The sequence below is a fragment of the Patagioenas fasciata genome, chromosome 7 (genome assembly GCF_037038585.1).
Source record: "Patagioenas fasciata isolate bPatFas1 chromosome 7, bPatFas1.hap1, whole genome shotgun sequence".
Lineage (NCBI taxonomy): Eukaryota > Metazoa > Chordata > Aves > Columbiformes > Columbidae > Patagioenas > Patagioenas fasciata.
This window is the reverse complement of record NC_092526.1, coordinates 6,102,891-6,121,145: the sequence shown is the minus strand read 5'-3', so window position 1 is coordinate 6,121,145 and position 18,255 is coordinate 6,102,891. Positions and strand designations below refer to the sequence as shown.

General features: G+C 35.4%; 1 protein-coding gene across 4 annotated transcripts in view; it reads right to left on the bottom strand.

Moving 5' to 3' along the window:
• Positions 1-802: 802 nt before the first annotated feature.
• LRP1B (LDL receptor related protein 1B) overlaps positions 803-18,255 on the bottom strand; it is a 687,296-nt gene continuing 669,843 nt past the window's right edge. For 2 of the 4 annotated variants that reach the window (XM_065840662.2, XM_071810729.1), the window contains exons 87-91: positions 10,907-10,983; positions 8,683-8,773; positions 6,153-6,297; positions 5,027-5,125; positions 803-2,562 (exon numbers count right to left, since the gene is read on the bottom strand). In XM_065840662.2, coding sequence (XP_065696734.1) covers positions 2,422-2,562; positions 5,027-5,125; positions 6,153-6,297; positions 8,683-8,773; positions 10,907-10,983 — 553 coding nt within the window. In that variant the 3' untranslated portion in view covers positions 803-2,421. Of the gene's footprint in view, positions 2,563-2,993; positions 3,044-5,026; positions 5,126-6,152; positions 6,298-8,682; positions 8,774-10,906; positions 10,984-18,255 lie in introns of all 4 variants that reach the window. The other 2 variants (XM_071810730.1, XM_071810731.1) reach the window with 2 other exon arrangements.

The window sequence follows — 18,255 nt, the reverse complement described above, 5'->3', positions numbered from 1 at the left end:
TATCTTCATCAAAACTCTGCCTATCAACTTAAGACCAGATTCTGATTGAATATCCACTATCTAATGACTCCACTGACATCAACTGTGTATTTCTATGACAATAAATCCATTTAAAAAAAAAAAAAAAGAGTAATTTATACTTCAGCAAGTGTAAATTAAAGAAAAATGTCTCACCGAAGGGAAACATGAGACATCACAATAAGTAAATTTCATCAAGTCCTTATAAGAGTTCATGATTTCAAACCTATATTAGCTTTGTACCCACTAATTAAGATTAAGTTCTGCCAGAAAACAAATGACGTTTCTGAAAAGACCAACTACGTACGCCTTGTATCACCTAGAATAATGAAAAAATTGAGGGCCAAATCCATCTCTGATCATGTCAGCAGAATAAAGGCAGAACCTGTGGAATCATAGCTGCATGGTATGAAACTATTTAATTCAGTATTTTTATAGAAAATAAAATCATTTAAAAAAATCTATTGACATCATATACAGCTATACACCTAAGTTATCCAAACGTGCAGAGCTGCAAAAACATTTGAATAGTAGTTGTATAAAAAGCAAAAACTGTCACTAAGAAAAGGAACTTAGCCATTTGTACAATGTTCTTTCCCTTCCATTTGCTCTTCTTTAGTTTTCATTTTATAAGTTAAATTTAAAAATTAGTCAACACACTGAATTATGTATGTAGATTTTCATTTAAATAAAACAGTCAACAATTTTTTTATAAAGTATTTAACACTTCATTGTAGAAACATAGGCAAAATGACTATTATAACCAAAATGAAAAATACTGTTCAATTTAAAAAAATGTACTTAAACAAGAACCTGAAAAAGTTTATGATATGCATAACATTGTTCAAGCAAAATTGCACTAGTATTACAGAAATCAGGAGTTTTATAAAGGCCCCAATATGGCAAAGTTTAGAAATAGGTAGTATGCATGCACAATAGTACAACAAAAACCTTTTATAAAACAGCAGTTATTTTTGTAATGCTTGTACAAAGGGAATAAAGAGCAACCACAAACATATTTAATCTGTTAGGATAATATATTATGACAGCTAAAAGTCAGTCATGTCTAGCAGAGGAAGGAAGAGTCCTCCACAGTATATGTGTGAATAAGTCTTTTGTGCCTTTAAAGTTATGTATAAAATATTTCGATTCAGTTCAAACCTGAAAGAAATTGTATTCTTTATTTCCATCAAAATTAAAAAAAGGTGAGTCAGATTTTTCCTCTTAGCAACAACAGAAAGCAGAGAAGGTCAGAGCAAGTGCTGGAAACTGATACTGATGCTTTTCACTTTCGACAATTGGATTTTGATATTTAACCCAGACTACTGAAACGCGGGCTTAGGTAAGATTTCACTAATATGCAATTTGGTTACGTTTTACCTCAGCAATATCACAGTTCACCTCCGTTCAAAGAAACTGCTGTGTTTTCTGTTCTTCAGTGTCTCGGGACAGGTATGACCTTGTTGTGATTGTCAAAACTGGATGCTGTGATCATCTGCATGTGCTTAAGGTTTGGGGTTTGTTTTTCTCCCTACTGCTCGATATGTGTTGGGGAATTATTAATCCATGAGTAATGCATGTGATTAAGTAAATAAACACATAATGCATGTGTAGGCAATGCCCTCTTGTGCTCTAGGGTGGCTACTGTCCTACACGACTGTTGGAGTTCATATGCTTTGTCCCACAGCAAGTAAGGTTTCAGCTTCCAAGATATATTGTTACTATGTTCTATAAGGTTTTAATAAATACAAAGCTTGTTTACATGGTATATATGTTTAGTATATCATGTACAGTCACTGAATTTCTGAAACATAATCATTGTGTTCATGCAGATCATTAGATGTTTCATTTCTATAGTCTCGTTTACTTCTTGGCAACCTAAAGCTAGTTTAAAAGCAAGTTATGTTTGTGAAAAGTTATCTAGCTTCATCAGGATCTGAAGAGAAATTCTAATGGGCACAAAGAAGAGAGTAGACCATTCAATCATTCTTTCACCATTTAAAATAAACAAAATTACACACTGTACTACAGCTTCCAGACTACATAATGAAAAAGTGCAGATACCATCTTCATTGATTAAGTAGAACCAAAAAAGTTCATAGAAAATAGATTGCTCATTTTCACGCTACAAACGAATATGCTGTTTGCAATTTTAACAAATTTAAAGGTGTGTTATTTCAGCAGCATTGTTTTAAATTGTACCGTAGTGCAGTTTCTTTTTCATAAAAATACCTTACAAATGGTCAGTCAAAAGTCATCAGCAAAAGAAAAACCCAGAAAACAATCAACTAAACAAAAAACAGAGGTAATGCTGATGCCAAAACAATTATAATACTGTTGGTACATAGAAAAGTAATCCTTATATTTTATACATTTATACAGAGTATAAAAGGTAACAGCAGATTATGCCACAGTCTCCCTTATCCCAATATCTATTTTCTTTGGAAGGAGTTCTCTTCTTTCATCAACACTTGCTAAGGAGTTTCGACAGATTTGTCCATCCATGTATAACTTTGCATATACTGGATTGGCGTAATTTGTTGGCTGCAGAGAAATTAAGCATACATTAGATCACTTGGACTGAACCAAAATAAACATTTATGGAAATGGAAATGGTTTTGTTGAAGCAAGAACTAGGACACATAAAATATAATTGGACACACTAAATAGACACCTGTGCTTCCGCAAACCTGATAATGAGTTAATTATTTAGTTAAAAATTAAATTCATGATGAGACATGCTATTAAAATAATCAATGATGTGACATGCAGCATTGTATGATATTAAAACCATAAAAACAATGACGACAATTAAAGTAAAAACCTTGAAAAATGTCTCTGAAGTTGACTTGTCCACCTTATTACACTGGAAGATTTCAGAATAGGTATGAAGAAGTTTATAGAGAAGGTGCACTGTGAGACCATGTGACAAATTTAACAGTGGAAAACTGCAACCAACAGTTTCCATATATTACCTGTTCTAAGACATCAGCATCCCATCAATAGCTGACCATGTTTTCGAATTCTGTGGCCCAAATATACAACATGATTTGACCAAAAATTCAATACTTTTGTTATGTAAATTATACTTTAATAATAAACCAGCAAAACTCTTAATATATCATAGTAGTTACAGATTGAGAAGTATTTTCTCAACAATGTTGGTAGTTTTGACTGTAATAAAAAAAAAATCTACTGAAATGAGTGGTACTTCAATACAGGACAAGTCCATTTTTAATTCTGCGAATCACTTGAATATATGACAAATCTCCTGAGACTGACAGCAGAGACCGATGCATAACATGGATGAAAACTTACTCTCCTATCACTCATGCTGAGGATTAAGCACTCTCCAAGGTTTGTCATGTAAATACCTCCAATAATGCGTTTAGACTTTGCACCTTTATTATCTCCTAGAAGACCTTTGCTATCCAACTAGAGGTTCAACTTTTTACCTATAATAATTGGAAAGGGAACCTTGGGGTCAAAATCTTCCCCTTCCTTACATAAATTATGAGTGGAACACCAGTAAGCTATAGAATAGGTAAATTAATTAGTTCGGTGTATGTAAGAAGTAGCTAAACTTTAAATTACCCAAACCAGAAGTGGGTAGATTTTCTTTACTTTCAAAAACCCTGAGTACGCCCTGGGTAACAAGGAATAAAAGTTGTCTAGGATCTTAGTTCTTGCTTTCGCTGTTGATCAATACCTTTTCTGAGCCCAGGATTCAAATTCTCCTTAGGCTGGCTACGGCAGCTATTCATTTAGTTAGTTGAAAGCTGCCTATTCCATCTAGTGCACACAACAAAGTGATTGCCTGGTGTTTCATACTTTCCTGGAATGAAGGCAGGAAAAGGTCACATTTATTTAAAAGAAATAACAAAGAAGCAGCTACTTTTCTATATTAACATAACATAAATATGCAATCAACTGTGGTAGTAATTTAAGAAAGCCAACTGTCTGTCTTTGCATTTGGCATAATGATTGTAATCAGAAATTTAGGAGAACAGAAATTTAGTTCTATTTCAATTGACAGGACTTTTTATTTCATTGACCATCATTATTAAGGATGATAACCACAACAGAATAGAGACACTTGGCATCTACATGGTCCCTTTTGGCATTATCTAAATTATATATTATAGTAGGCTCTGCCTCATTATACCTTTTTGAGTGGGTACTGATAGTATAATGCAGTACAGTGATGTACAGAAAATAACTGGAGTGACTTGAATAACAGAAAGAGTTAATGTCAGAGATTGGCATATAATCTACCTTTCCTCATTCATGGTTTTGTGCTCCATCAGAAATATACCCTATACAGATTGTTAAACTTCCAAATAAAATGTATTACAATCATGCAACAATGCAAACAGCACAAAAGATGAATATATACACTGAGGCACATGAAAATGAATGTCATATCGATGTCCCTTTTTAATACTTTAAATTTTAATGTTTGCAAACATCATGCTAAATTGGAGTCAAAATCCAATGTTTTAAAAGTAACTGTTTTATGATCCAAATGGATTGAAAGCCAAACAAGCAAAAAATGCATTGCAAATATTAAGGGGAATTGTTTCCATTTATTTGGGAACTTCTTTCAGTTTGATAAACTTCATTAAATGCGTGTAGTTACATATAAATTGCAAATATATCAAGATATATGGCTGTGAATGCTACCCTAAACTTATATAATACTATGGAAAAGCATCATATTGCTTACTGGTTTTGCATTCTTTTGCAAAGACACAGTTGCAGTTTTAGATCATGTCACCAAAATGGGTACAGATGAAATTTTGTATGCAGAGAGGGACCCTTTATTCCAAATAGAAAATGTATCATTTACTGTCATTCTTCTTGCCATTAAAAGATGAAAACCAAAAATAAACAAAAACAAAATTAAAAGCAAACAAACAAAAAAAGCCTCTATTCTAAAATGACAGACAAACTTTCTTCAGAAAGGGGCTGTGGTGGAATGAAATGGATTTGAATCGTCATTTCTCACCCCTGTTGATAGTGGTCCTTTCAAGTCAGAGTTTAGGTAGATTGATGGAGCTGTGTGGGGAAGCTTGAATGCAGTGGGCCCTCCCCCTATGTATCTGGCCTGTATAAACAGAAAATTTTAGTTCTGTGCTAATAAGCATTTTCCACGTGTACTTATCAACACTGTTAAATAAACAGTGCGCTGACTAAAACCATCATTTTAGAGTGATCCGCAATTTAAAAAAATCTACTTACAGGTATTCTTCAGCAAGAAAAATTCTTGTATTCAATAAGAGAATCGAATCCAGCATTTTAAAGTCATTTTTCCATTAAGGATTAGAGCCAGACTTCACAATAAGCATTGGCTCAGTTACTCTTCCTCCAGTGAGTAACTCCATTTTCAGCTTTACCTCTTGTATTCAGCCCACTGACTACGCGATTCAGCGATGACATTCCTAGAGCTCAGAGTAATCCGGTTATTGCTTTGTCAGAAATGCCACAGAGTGATGGCTGCCCTTTGGTGTATGTCTGATTACGGAGCTCTAGGAAAGATATCGCGGCATTACCCTGCTCATCCCATGTCACATCACTCGGGGAGTTCAATCACTGACGAGTGGTGCTGCAGAAGCGACAGCATCTTTTACAAGAAAATAATAATACTTACTAGCTTTGTGTAGACATTTAATCTATCTATCCAGACAGAACACTGAATTCTTTATGCTTTTGGAAGTTTTCATATATGAAATAAGTTCGCCTCACATGTACGCATACACTCTTTCATGCTTCAAAGAGTAGACTGTGCAATAATGTATTTCCATTCAGTATTTGTGACTAGACTAAAAAGACAGGTTGTGATTTGGCAACTTAAAGCAGACGGGTCTATGACAAAAAACTCATTCTATAGTTTAGTTCTAGCTCTGTTTTGCTAAAAAGAAGGCACTAGGAAAAATGTCCATCAGCAAGCATCAGACTGCACAACAGTTGGTAACATATACATGACATTTTCTCTAATGAAATCTAATTTGCCTTTATATTCATTAAGTCTAAATGCCATTTTTTATGTTTCTATTAATTACACTTAAAGTCAAAACCTTTGTAAGACATAAAATAAGTAGTTGTTTTGCCACTAGAAAAAGAAAAAAAATTACCTTTTCTGCATTTACGGTAAAATCTGAGGCTAAAAGACCACCTTCACTGTGATCATGGCCCACCTCATACATGTTATATGATGGATTGCCGATTTCTACATTGATTCCTCCATTAATAATGGGTTGTCTTCTGATAGTTTTTGTCCTATAATGCATAAACACACACAAAAAAGCTAGTGACTTTTCAAGCCATTTCTTGGACGCTTCATCCTAAAATAGTACATCCTAAAATAGTATTTTATTTCTCTTTAATCATTAAGACTGAGAGGATGAAAAAGTGTTTCCTGCAGAGACAATCAGAAAATACTTCAATTTTTCAAACAAAGTAGCAATCTATGTGTAGATCTCACATAAGCTAGAAGTAGCTTTTTATTGTTTTTCTGAGTTTGGCTGTAGTAGTATGAATTCATACAAAGTGCTTGCTCACTGTCTATAACCCCGAGTTCCACCTATTATTTCCAGAATTCCCTCGCTTCCCAAGGAACACCTTGCAAATTCACTGCAGATTCCCCGCAGTAATGAAGATGGAGCCAACATGACTCATATTCCCTCGCTCACTTATTTCACTTCCATTTCAAATCAGTCATCCAAAGTCAGTTGTAATCTGAGGACAAGCAAATGGTTTCATTACGATGCATTAAAAATGTATGAACTTCTCATAGTTCCCGTTTGTATTCCCTGCCAGTGGTTACTGGAAAGCTGAAGTTCAACTTGAATTTTTTCAAACTTTAATACAACAGAGTCTTATTTTTAACCTTGAATTAGATATCAGCAAAGATAAGTGATTGAGGTGAATTGTTTCTGCTGGTGAATTCATTTCTTTTAGCTAAAGAGGTGATTTTAGTCTGAGCGATCGAAACACCCTCAAGAGGGTAATTTTTCCCAATGCAATATGTTCTCTAGAATTACAAGGGAATAATAGGGAGGTCACAGTCAGGATGATAATAGTAGAGTCCTCTTGTTTGGTTGAGAAAGATGCAGTCAGTGTCTGAAATCAAATACACTAAAGGATCTGTATTTTTTAGAAATGGCACAGAAAAAATATTTCCTAAAATAAGCACTTATCTGTAGCGTACAAGTGTTGAACATCTACACCTAGTTTAATACTTGACAATCTACTTTGAACAGATAACAAAACCCTAAAATACATTTTCAAATATAATTTTGAGAAAAAAAAAAAGGCTTTTATCGAGGTTAGTTCTATTTCTTTACTGAAGATCTATAATTTAACGAGTTATTCCCAATAACTTAAACAATTTACAAGACCAGAAATTGGTTTTCAGGATTTGGCTATCACTACACTTGTTCTTTAGGTACTGCAGCACACAATGACCCCCATGGAGCCTGACAAGGTCAGTGCTCCTAACGGTATGGTCAGAGAATGGATTTATGTTCAAAAAGGATTTAAAAATTCATGCTTACTAGTTAGCACCAGAGTCCACAGGGGAGATGCTATGTATGGTGCTAGATGATGGTAACTTAGAAGATTCTTTTAGTCTGGAGGACTGAAATAGTCTCATAAATGTCATATTTGCAAACACAGTAGATTCATCATATTTCTAAAGGACTTTACAAAAGACGACATTATTTTGGTTTCAGAGGTGGGGTAACAAGCCCCGGAAGAAAGGAAGACAGGTGCCTGAGACCAACGAGCTGCCCAACTATAGGCCTGAAATAAATGGTTTGCTGTCTGATTCCCTCTCCAGGTCTTCCCTAATTGGCCATGTCCTTATTACCAGGAATCCTTCTTTGTTAAGTCTTCATCACCACTAACATCACTTTCTTGTTCCTCTGAACACGAGGAAGTTGGCAGCTCTCTGATGTGTCTGCATCCCACAGAAACACTCTTGCTTCCCTTGCCCCCCAACACAGCCTTTGAAGAAATGGCCAAGGCCAAAATGCCTACTACACTCTCTAATGTCATTATCAGTGATAAGGCAGATAAATTCAAGAGAACAAAAGATTCACTGTTCAGTGCTGGAACTCAGCTTCCTACAGAAAATACTATAGAAATATAGTAATGATGACAAGGCTTGGGACTCTACAGTGGATACTTTGAACATTATTTACAACTTCACTGTAACATAAAATTGAAAATAACTATTCAAAGTAAATAAATAAATTGAAGTGAACTGTAACTAGAAATGGGAAATTCTGCTCAGGCTCTATTTGAAAGTATTTGTAGAAAGGAACAATATTAATTACATGGTTCCAATGAAATACAGTAATTCTGTTTACTAAATTCCCTAAGTATCTGGATAGAAGTGTTAACTGTATACAGTTTTGGTAGGAATGTGCAATCTTGATGAGAACTACACTTTCTAATCTACTGTATGTGAAATAAAAGTACAAGTAATAGACATGATTTTTCCAGCAAGAATCAAAATGTAACTAACGCCCTGTATCCAGAAATGTGTTTTTTATTTTTTTTTTAAATCCGCTCAACATACATAAATTTTTTTTTTTAATATCAAAGAGGTACAAATACTTTAAAGATTTACCTTTTTTACACCAACATAAAATTACTTACCTTCGTTTTCTTTTGCAAAGAAATAGTCCAATTACCAGAGTAGTGATCAGAGTCACCAGTAAAACAAGAGGAACAATGATTGCAATACTTCCTAAAACAGGAAAAGGAAATTTTATTAAATACTCACAGATACATCTAGTAATTTTTTCACAGCTGTAAAACAGTTAAATTTAATTTAAGAAACAATTTCCCTCACCAACAAATGCAATTTCATGTGATGAGCTTCATTGATTTGAATGTTGATCAATAAAAACAAATAGATATATATCATTATGGGTAATGATGTAACACACAAGGACTTTTATCAACAAGTCACGAGCTTACTCCTTCTGGATACCAATACACTTCGATAAATTCCCACATGAAGGTGTGTGGAATTGCTGAACAATGTGGACTGGAGTTGCACGGCCAGTGCCTTTAACTGCCACCATCATCTTAGCAGTTTATTTAAGCCACACAACCATTAACTTAGAGTACTGAGTAGGCTTGGCTCTGATTGAAGAATCCCATTATTAGCGTTTATATGTATTTATTACTTTTATTTGTGGGGAAAAAATAGAAGTAGCCAGAAATATTCATTTCTAGATGGTTGGTGCATTCCTGCATTTTACTGCATTGTACTGAAGAGCCAATAATTTTGTTATGTTGATACAGGCAATCAAGGAAACGACAATAATGCTTAATGCCGCAGAAAAACAGTGCGCAGATCAGACAGCGATGTTAAAGGAGGGATGGGAACAGGGAAGAAGAAAATGCACTTAACGTTATTTTGGCAGAAAACTTAACTGAAATGAGACTACCTGCAAAGATAAGGTCAGCAATTATCCCCTTATATAAGAATCTCTCAACTTTAAGGTATCTGGCAATAAAAGAAATATATGCAACAAATAATTTTATGCTATAAAAAACTAGCTTGATAAATTACAACATTCTGGTATAAAGCGAATGTGGGATGACATGCATTTCCTTTAATATCACAATCCTTAACTGGTGGATAGCAAAAATACTGCTGGTTGTTTCACTGGTTACATTTATTGCTTTATTAAAAAAAAATAAGCTGTTGGCAGTCTCTGCTTTACATTAAGCACAGTCCAAATAAAGAACTAAGACGACATCTTGAATTCTGCCTGAAGGCTTACTGAAAGTCAAGACAGGTTGTTAAAAGCTCAAAATGAAGTACTAATGAAGAAAAACTTGAAGCATCCCGAGTTCACTTCAGCTCATGAAGATTTAGCATTACAACAAGGATATTTTATGGTCAACATTCGAGAAATAACTGGATGAAATTCTACTTAGGAGGGGAAAAAAATAGTAATTAAAAAAAAAAGGTCCATTTTGTCTTGGCAGGTAAACATTCAAGAAAAAGCCTGGAAAACAGCCCACCAGGCATGAGTTGCCATTGGGTGCCCATGGTGCAGCCAGGAGTGCAGCAGCATCCACAAGACAAACACCCATTTTCCAAATCTTAGCAGGTATTCCCTCAAAAAGAAATACCAATCTAGGTTCTGGGCTGCTGGGTTTTTTCTGCCCATTTTCAGCTTGTAAGTATTATTACAGTTGTCTGGAATATAGGAAGATTTCATCTAAGCATCAAGCTGACCTGAATAGTGCGCAATTCATTCTGCTGCTCCAGTTGGGTTAAATGTTCTTGAGAGATGTACAGCGGGGAATCATCAACATACTCAATGTACCGCAGGGAACCTTGTCCAGTTTAAACTGCCAATAGTGTGGCGATACCATCCTTTTATGCTTACAGACGTGTTTAAGAAAATACGACAGGAGCTGCTCTTACTTTCAGGATGATTTTCACAGTAGGTAAAATTCAAACCTCTGCAGACGGCCAATGCAAAAGTTATGAACTACTTACAACTCTATTTTTGATGCTTTCAGTAGGACTTAAATGGTCAGAGGTCTCATAGTAGTTGTCTGCACAGCAGTGGTATCACCAAGTACTTGCCACTTGATACACTTTCTTTAAGAAAAGTGTAGGCTAGCCTTGAAGCAGTGAGCGTATAGCAAATTGCCTGTATCCAAACCACCTCATGAAACACCAAACATCCATCAAAAAGTTGAAAGAGATATATTTGCTTTTTTTTTTTTTTTTTAAATATCCAGGTAAACACCACATTTCATGACACAAACTCACATTCTAAAATATCACTAGGATGAAATTTGTAAACTGAGCCAAATTTGACAAGCGATAGCAGTTATTTGAAGTACTTACTTGTACTGATATTGTCAGACTTGCTGCTTTTGGGAGCTGGCCTCTCACACTGTGTGCCTGACCAGTTGGCTGAACATCTAAAAGGATCCAATTAAGACGGTAAAATTAATAGATGTCAGCTGTTAACACACTAACCTATTAAAGAGACCACCAGCGTCTTCTCAAGAGCTACATGAATGACAACAGTGATTTTAGAAAATAAACAATAAGTTTCATGGAAGGAGTCAGCAGGATTCTGCCATGACACAATATTCTGAGTAAGTTTTTAGTTTAAAACTACAGCTTTGTACCTTTAATTCCTGTTATTATTACTGAAATCTTCATGCCAGAGTCCTTTTCTAGAAGTCTTGAATAATAAAGCAACAGGCATAACCAATGGCATATTGACATCCTATTAAACCAACTGCTGCCTACAATGCAATAGTGAAGGAACACTCCAGCTGGATCTGACTTAGTCCAGCAAGGCTTATTTGCTAAAGTACTTTATTTGCATGACATTGTTTTAGGGTCAGCTTTGATCTAGAAGCTCTAACAGTCACACTTGTATCGCACAAAGCATCTGACTGGCCATAAACCACTACATGCATACACTAACACACAGCATCCATACCAACTCCTTCCACAGTTCTGCTGTCCCCCATTGCTCAGTAACACAAAGTTTACTGTAGGATAGTTCTTACAGACCTGGATGTAATAACTTACTTGAGCAATTAAGGCGTATCTGGCTAATACTCATAAATTAACTGAAGCTCCCCTTTGCTTTCAGATTTAAATGTTTTCCTGAAAATTCTACAATTGAATGGCTTTATATTTTAAAAATTTGAACTATATGATTAAACTAGATATGTATTTGTAGAAATCTAGATGTGTATGTGTGTGTAAGGAGGAGTGAGAGTTAAAGCATAAAGAACTGTCCTGAAGGGACAGTAATATCTACTGGCTTCAAAGGGCCCTGAATACTGTTTATGTTCACAATATATGCTTCTTGAGCCAGGTGCCTGGGTGAGTACACAGTCATCCTGCTATAATTTCCTTGAGTTAATAACAATATGCAAATAATTCTTCAGTTGGGATTCAGAATGCTCTCCATGCATACAACCAACACAAAGAGCCCATGTAAGCAGACTCAGCAAATCCATCAAAAATGGAAACAAATACCCAAATGAAATTCAACTCCTTATTCATCCTGCTGTAAATGTGATTAACTTTACTACAGATCTTCAAACTCTCCTTGTGAAAACAGCAGGAAGCACTTTTCATCTGCCTTGCATATTGTGCCATATATCATATTTTCTGTATTTCTGAATTACTTATGAATTTTAACGTGGGTTATCTTTAGGAAAAGAGACAGAGCATTACATTGCACACAGTTCTAAGAACTATTGTTATCTGAAGGTTTCTGAGGACTTAACAACCTGTAGAATTTAGACTTAATGACTGACATTGTTCTATAACACAAAAAGGTTTGGAAAGGTACAAAGTATTCCAGCCTTAGCCAGCTTTGTGGGTGATGCTTTCGACTCTCTTTTGTCTTTGCAGATCAGTGCAGAAGAACAGCTACTTTCTCTCTTTGCTCCTAAGCCTATTCCAGCACAATCCCACATTCAGATAAATCTCTTTACTGGACTTGATATTAAGTTTGCACTTTTTTGGGATCTAATTTTATTTTTTTTGTAGGATATGTTATGAAAGTGCTTACCTCAAACTTTACAGAGAAAAGGCACAAGTGGTCTTTAAGAACATGCTTATTAAATGATGGTTGATTCTAAAATTTTCACACAATAGTAAATTGCATTACAATTTGGTAAGTTCTTCATGTTTATTGAAATAAGTTTGTTTACTTAAATAAACATGGTAAAAACATACTTCAATTTCCTGAATGCAAAGGAACCCCCAGTCACTAATTAAATACACACATTATGGTTCACAACAACGTATTTTAAACCTGAACTCAACTGACATTGCCACTCCTGCTTACTACCACTTTCGCACAACCTAAGCCACACGGAACACACGATTTTAATCTTTTAAAAGATGCATCTGTTCCGTTTTATACAGACCTCTTTTTAGCAATTATATTGAATCAAAATGATTACACTGACAGCCTAGCTTATTAAGATACTATTCAGGGAACATGTTTTTTCAAAAGGTCAATATTCAACGAGTGACGGCAAAATAAGTATATCCACTCTTGTAGAGACACACAAGAAGTTTTCATGTCCTACGTGGATCTAAACTGCTGGCATGTGACAACCATGAAATAAAGTTTTTAATTGTCTTGGTGCAAGTTTTGCATCATTGCTGTTGGGAATTTAGCTCATGTGATTAAAGTTTGTTATGGGAGGCAATTTTCATTTTATACTACACTCTTCAAAGGGAAAGATTTCTTTGAGAGCTAGACATATCTTAACTTTGTTCCTACACCCTTACATTGAAGATTCCAAATGCTTCTGCTGTGTAAGAGAATCATTACTATAAATCTGCCTTAAAACAGTTGAAACAATATAAGATAGTGAGACTAGCAAAAGAATCACTATGAAGAGTGCAAGTGTAAGCTTATGAGAAAATTGTCTATAATGTATAATTATGGTCTTCAAAATCTTACAGCAGATATGACACCACGACAGCTGTTGAAGAAAGGAATCCTACAGCTATATATGTAGTAAACAGAGGAATAAATTAAGGTAAGAATATTAGCAGTTATTTATCGATGCTGGCATCTTAATTGGAAAAGTCAGCAATACTGAAACATTTCTGAGGTATTTGATTAAAACACTGTAAAAACACGATAGCTAGTTGTCACTTCATTTTCATTTTTTCCAAATGCTTGCTGTCTCCAATAAACTTCAATGGGAGTGAAGCTGACGGGATAGCAGTCATTTCCTTCACTACTCAATGGTAAAATCATTGCCCTTTTCTGGTCCTGCAAGCAAGGAAAGACTTGTCTTGGGCTGACAGAAGAGGAAAAGAACGCCCGGGGAAAGGTATTTTGTCTGCAAGGGAATTTGACACAGAAAATTACCCATGAGCAGGCACATAAATAATGAAGCGGTTGGGACATGGACAACTGTTCATGTAGGTAGATGGGAAATGAGCAGGTCTTAACCAGTTACAATTTTCTTTAGATACTATAAACAGAAATTGTTCATAATAACAACATTTTCTGGTATTAGGACATTTAAACTCAGCCTGCTCAGTACCTAGCATGGGAACTGAGTCCTGGTTCAGTTTGATACAGAGTATTTTGGTGAAGGGTCTAGAGAACAAGTGTGATGAGGAGCACCTGAGGGAGCTGGGGGGGTTCAGCCTGGAGAACAGGAGGCTGAAGGGAGACCTTATCACTGTCTACAAGCACCTGAAAGGAGGCTGGAGCATGGAGGGGGTTGGTCTCTTCTCCCATGTAGCAAGTGATAGGACAAGAGGAAATGGCCTCAAGTTGTGCCAGGGAAGGTTTAGATTAGATAGTAGGAAAACATTCTTCCCAGGAAGGGTTGTCAGGCATTGGAACAGGCTGCCCAGGGCAGTGATGGAGTCACCATCCCTGGAGGGGTTTGAAAGACATGTAGGTGAGGCTCCTAGGGACATGGTTTAGCGCTAGAGTTAGGTTGTGGTTGGACTCTATGATCTTCAGGGTCTCTTCCAACTGAAATGATTCTGTGATTCTATGAAATAATTTGGTACCAGCAGCTTTTGTTCTACAGTATTGCCAATAGCTGTATGGTCAGAGAAAGAACATTTGCAGTAGAGGTAAACAAAAAGGCGTTAACAAAGGAGATCTATATAAAGCCACTGGTTTCATTGAAGACATTCATATTATCAAGAACTGTGAAGAAAGAACAGCGGTAATGCCTAATCTGAGCTACACATAAACAAATACAGATGGAAACAGATGGGGAGTGCAGGGCAGGTTGGAGTCAGCCGAGGTGCTACAGTGAACATCTAGAGGTGTGAATCTCCAGTTCCCAACCGAATCGGTTAACAGATCAAAGAGCAACGTTATCATAGAGAATTCCAATACAAAAACTGAAAGTGAATTTAATAAAGGCTGTCCATGGTCTGCTGCCATGGTCATTAATAAAACTATGCTACTGCTCTCTCTGTTACAATTCAAATCTACATTTATAAAGCGATGCCTGCTTGGGAAACATGTTCTGAGATACGGATTGCCATTTTGATAGGAATTATTTATTTTGAGGAAACAGTATTACAGAAAAGAGATGTTTAAACTTTAAAGTGAAATTCTAAAGGCAACCCACTTGTAATAAGTCACATTTAGAATTAAGGTATTTATATTTCAGAGATTGATCATGCTGTTGTTACAGAATCTATTCATGACAGAAATTGTCTCTTTCCTCTATTTTTTTATAACCCTTATAGGTCAGTGCAACGAAACACTCTAAACTCAATTATATGGGCACTTGATCAAAAGGAACCATTTGACTATGAAATGGCTAAACAAATAGAAAAAGCTAGAAAAAAGGCTGATTTGGTGGTAGCATGCTTTTTTTGTTTGTTTGTTTTTCTCTTTTTTTTTTCATGCCACAGACAGTATCATAAAAATATAATACAGCAGACATAATACGCAGTTGAAAGTGCTTTTGTAGGCAACTGCTTTCCAACTCAGTATACCAGTATGTATCCAAAAAATGATAAAAAGTAGCACTAGAAGATTAGTCTACAAGCATATAAGAATCTGTGAAACAGTCATTACAAAATAGAGGTGGAAGGAGAAATCAAAATGTTTCTTGCCAATTAATGATATTTCTTCATTATACAAAGTAATTTTTTAACTTTGCTTTTCTTTTTGGTCATGGCATAGATATAATAGCAATGTATAGTTAAACATCCTTATGAAAATACCCAGCCTCACTATTTTAAGAACAGTTACATTAAGATTTCACTGGAACTTATTACTATTAAAACTATTTGTAAGACAAGAAGACATCTGGATTATAGTTAGTTACTCTCTATATTAAATTGCATTGAAAGACAGAAATCAAAATAATCCCCTTTTTGTTCCCAATCTCTGTAGGATGACTAAATCACAAAATTATTTCTTACAATACATTTAGCAATAGTTTTGGAAGCAGGCTTTCTTCATACAGGGAGCTGATATGATAAAATTATACCCCCAGATAAATGCTCAAAGCTACGAAGAACTTTCTTAACAATGAACGACCAAAAAACCCACCCCAACTTTGATCAACAGCACATCTTGTAGATTCTACTTTGTAGGATTTAATTTTTTTTTCAAATATTACTTTTTCCTTAATATTTTTTATAAGAACAGTCCACATTTTAGTACTTTTGTGTAATGAACATCTCTTGGTAACTTTATAAGGAAAACAAAGGGAAAGAATTTGATGTAGAAGGTAAGGGATAGAAGCTCTACAATGTTACTTGAAAATTAAATACAGATTACCCTGAAAGTCATTAAGATTAGGAAAATTGTACAATCCAAAAGCAGGCAAAACAACAGAAAATTACTTTTGAGGAACCCAAGGAATTAGAAATTTACTAACAACATACATGAAAAATAAAATGTGACTTTAAATATTAATGTAATTTGTGCATGACATTACTATATGCAAAACATCATTCACAGTTGCTGAATGGTGTTCACTGCAAAGAAACAAGCCTTCAGATGCAAATCGGCCTCTGTCATCCCAAGGTAAGAAAAAGAAGTAACTGAGGGACATTAAACACCATGCTATTAGCAATATGCATACAGTATATATGCTATACAAGTATTAATATTAATGGAGTAAACATATAAAAATTAAGTATGTCTAGGTGACTACTACTATAGCTGAAGTTACACTGAGCAATAAAGCAAAAGGAAAATAATAGACTGAGGGGGTAAAAATAGGAAAAGAATGAGAAATGACTGGATCAATAGGTGTATGACAAATCCCGTTTTCCTCTCCTCATAGAGGCAAAATAAGCAGTGATGTACAGCAGTAGCTACCAAGCAAGTTTTATCCAAACAATTTTAAACTCATGGATAAAGGATATCTCCATTACAGCCTAGCTAGCAAATGTTCAATGGAAAATATACATACTCCTCTTTTCCAAGGTCCTGTCATTTCTTCCTTTGACAACCACTCTTCAAACATCTATTCGTGTTTAATTCTTGAACTAGCACTGGTTAGCACTACAAACTGAAAGAGTTTCTATAATATAAAACTGTAACCTGCTGCTTGTGTTCAAATTCAAGACATTTAAAACAAAGGCATTTTTAGTTAAAAAAGAAAGCTCTCAACTAGCATAAAACTGTGAAATTCCTGTTGTCATAGTAATTGGGTAGATCACTAAATACACCCTAGGAAATCATATGGAAAATATTTATGGCAAGATACTTGATAAAATGTTCTGTTTTCTGACTTCTACTGCCTGTTATGGTTCCAGTTGCCTTCCACTCTTGGGCAGCCTTCTCAATGCTGCAATTGTTCTAAGCTGCAGCAGCTTTTTCTCCTCAGCCTTCAGAAAATGCCAGTCAGAAGATTGCACAGTGCAGCCTTGTTCTTGCCAACAACTGGACTATGGGTATATCTGAATCTTTTTTTGAACAGAGCTCTGCAGTAGTTCTGATTTTTACATTTACGTATGAAATACATAGATAAAGGGTGAGTGTCAGGAGGATGGAGCCAGGGTCTTCTCGGTGACAATCAATGATAGGACAAGGGGTAATGGGTTCAAACTGGAACATAAGAGGTTGCACTTAAAATTGAGAAGAAACTTCTTCTCAGTGAGGGTGCCAGAGCCTGGCCCAGGCTGCCCAGGGAGGTTGTGGAGTCTCCTTCTCTGCAGACATTCAAACCCGCCTGGACACCTTCCTGTGGAACCTCAGCTGGGTGTTCCTGCTCCAGCGGGGGATTGGACTGGATGAGCTTTTGAGGTCCCTTCCAATCCCTGACATTCTGTGATTCTGTGAAATTGCAAGTAATTCACAGAATTTGTGCAAGTAATACACATACTTACACAAAAACTGTTCAAAAGTGAAGATTTCTCAACATGAAAGGAATGTCAAGAGGAAGGTATAGCATCACAGAAATGTGAGCTGCAAGGAAGTTCCTCCATCAAGAAGAATGTACTCTCTTCTTTCCCATTTCCATAACACAAACACACGCACACATGCTAATAATACTTATACAAATAGACCACATCTATGTGCAGATGCAAATAATAATAGTAATACAAATAAAAAGATGGAATTATAGCAACATATAGTTACAGCAAAGATATAAAAGAAAAGGTGTGAGACTGATATTCTGTACTAAAGAAATTGATAGAGCACTGCCTATGTAACAACCAATGATGATCTTGTGCACTTGAAATTTTTAATTTTT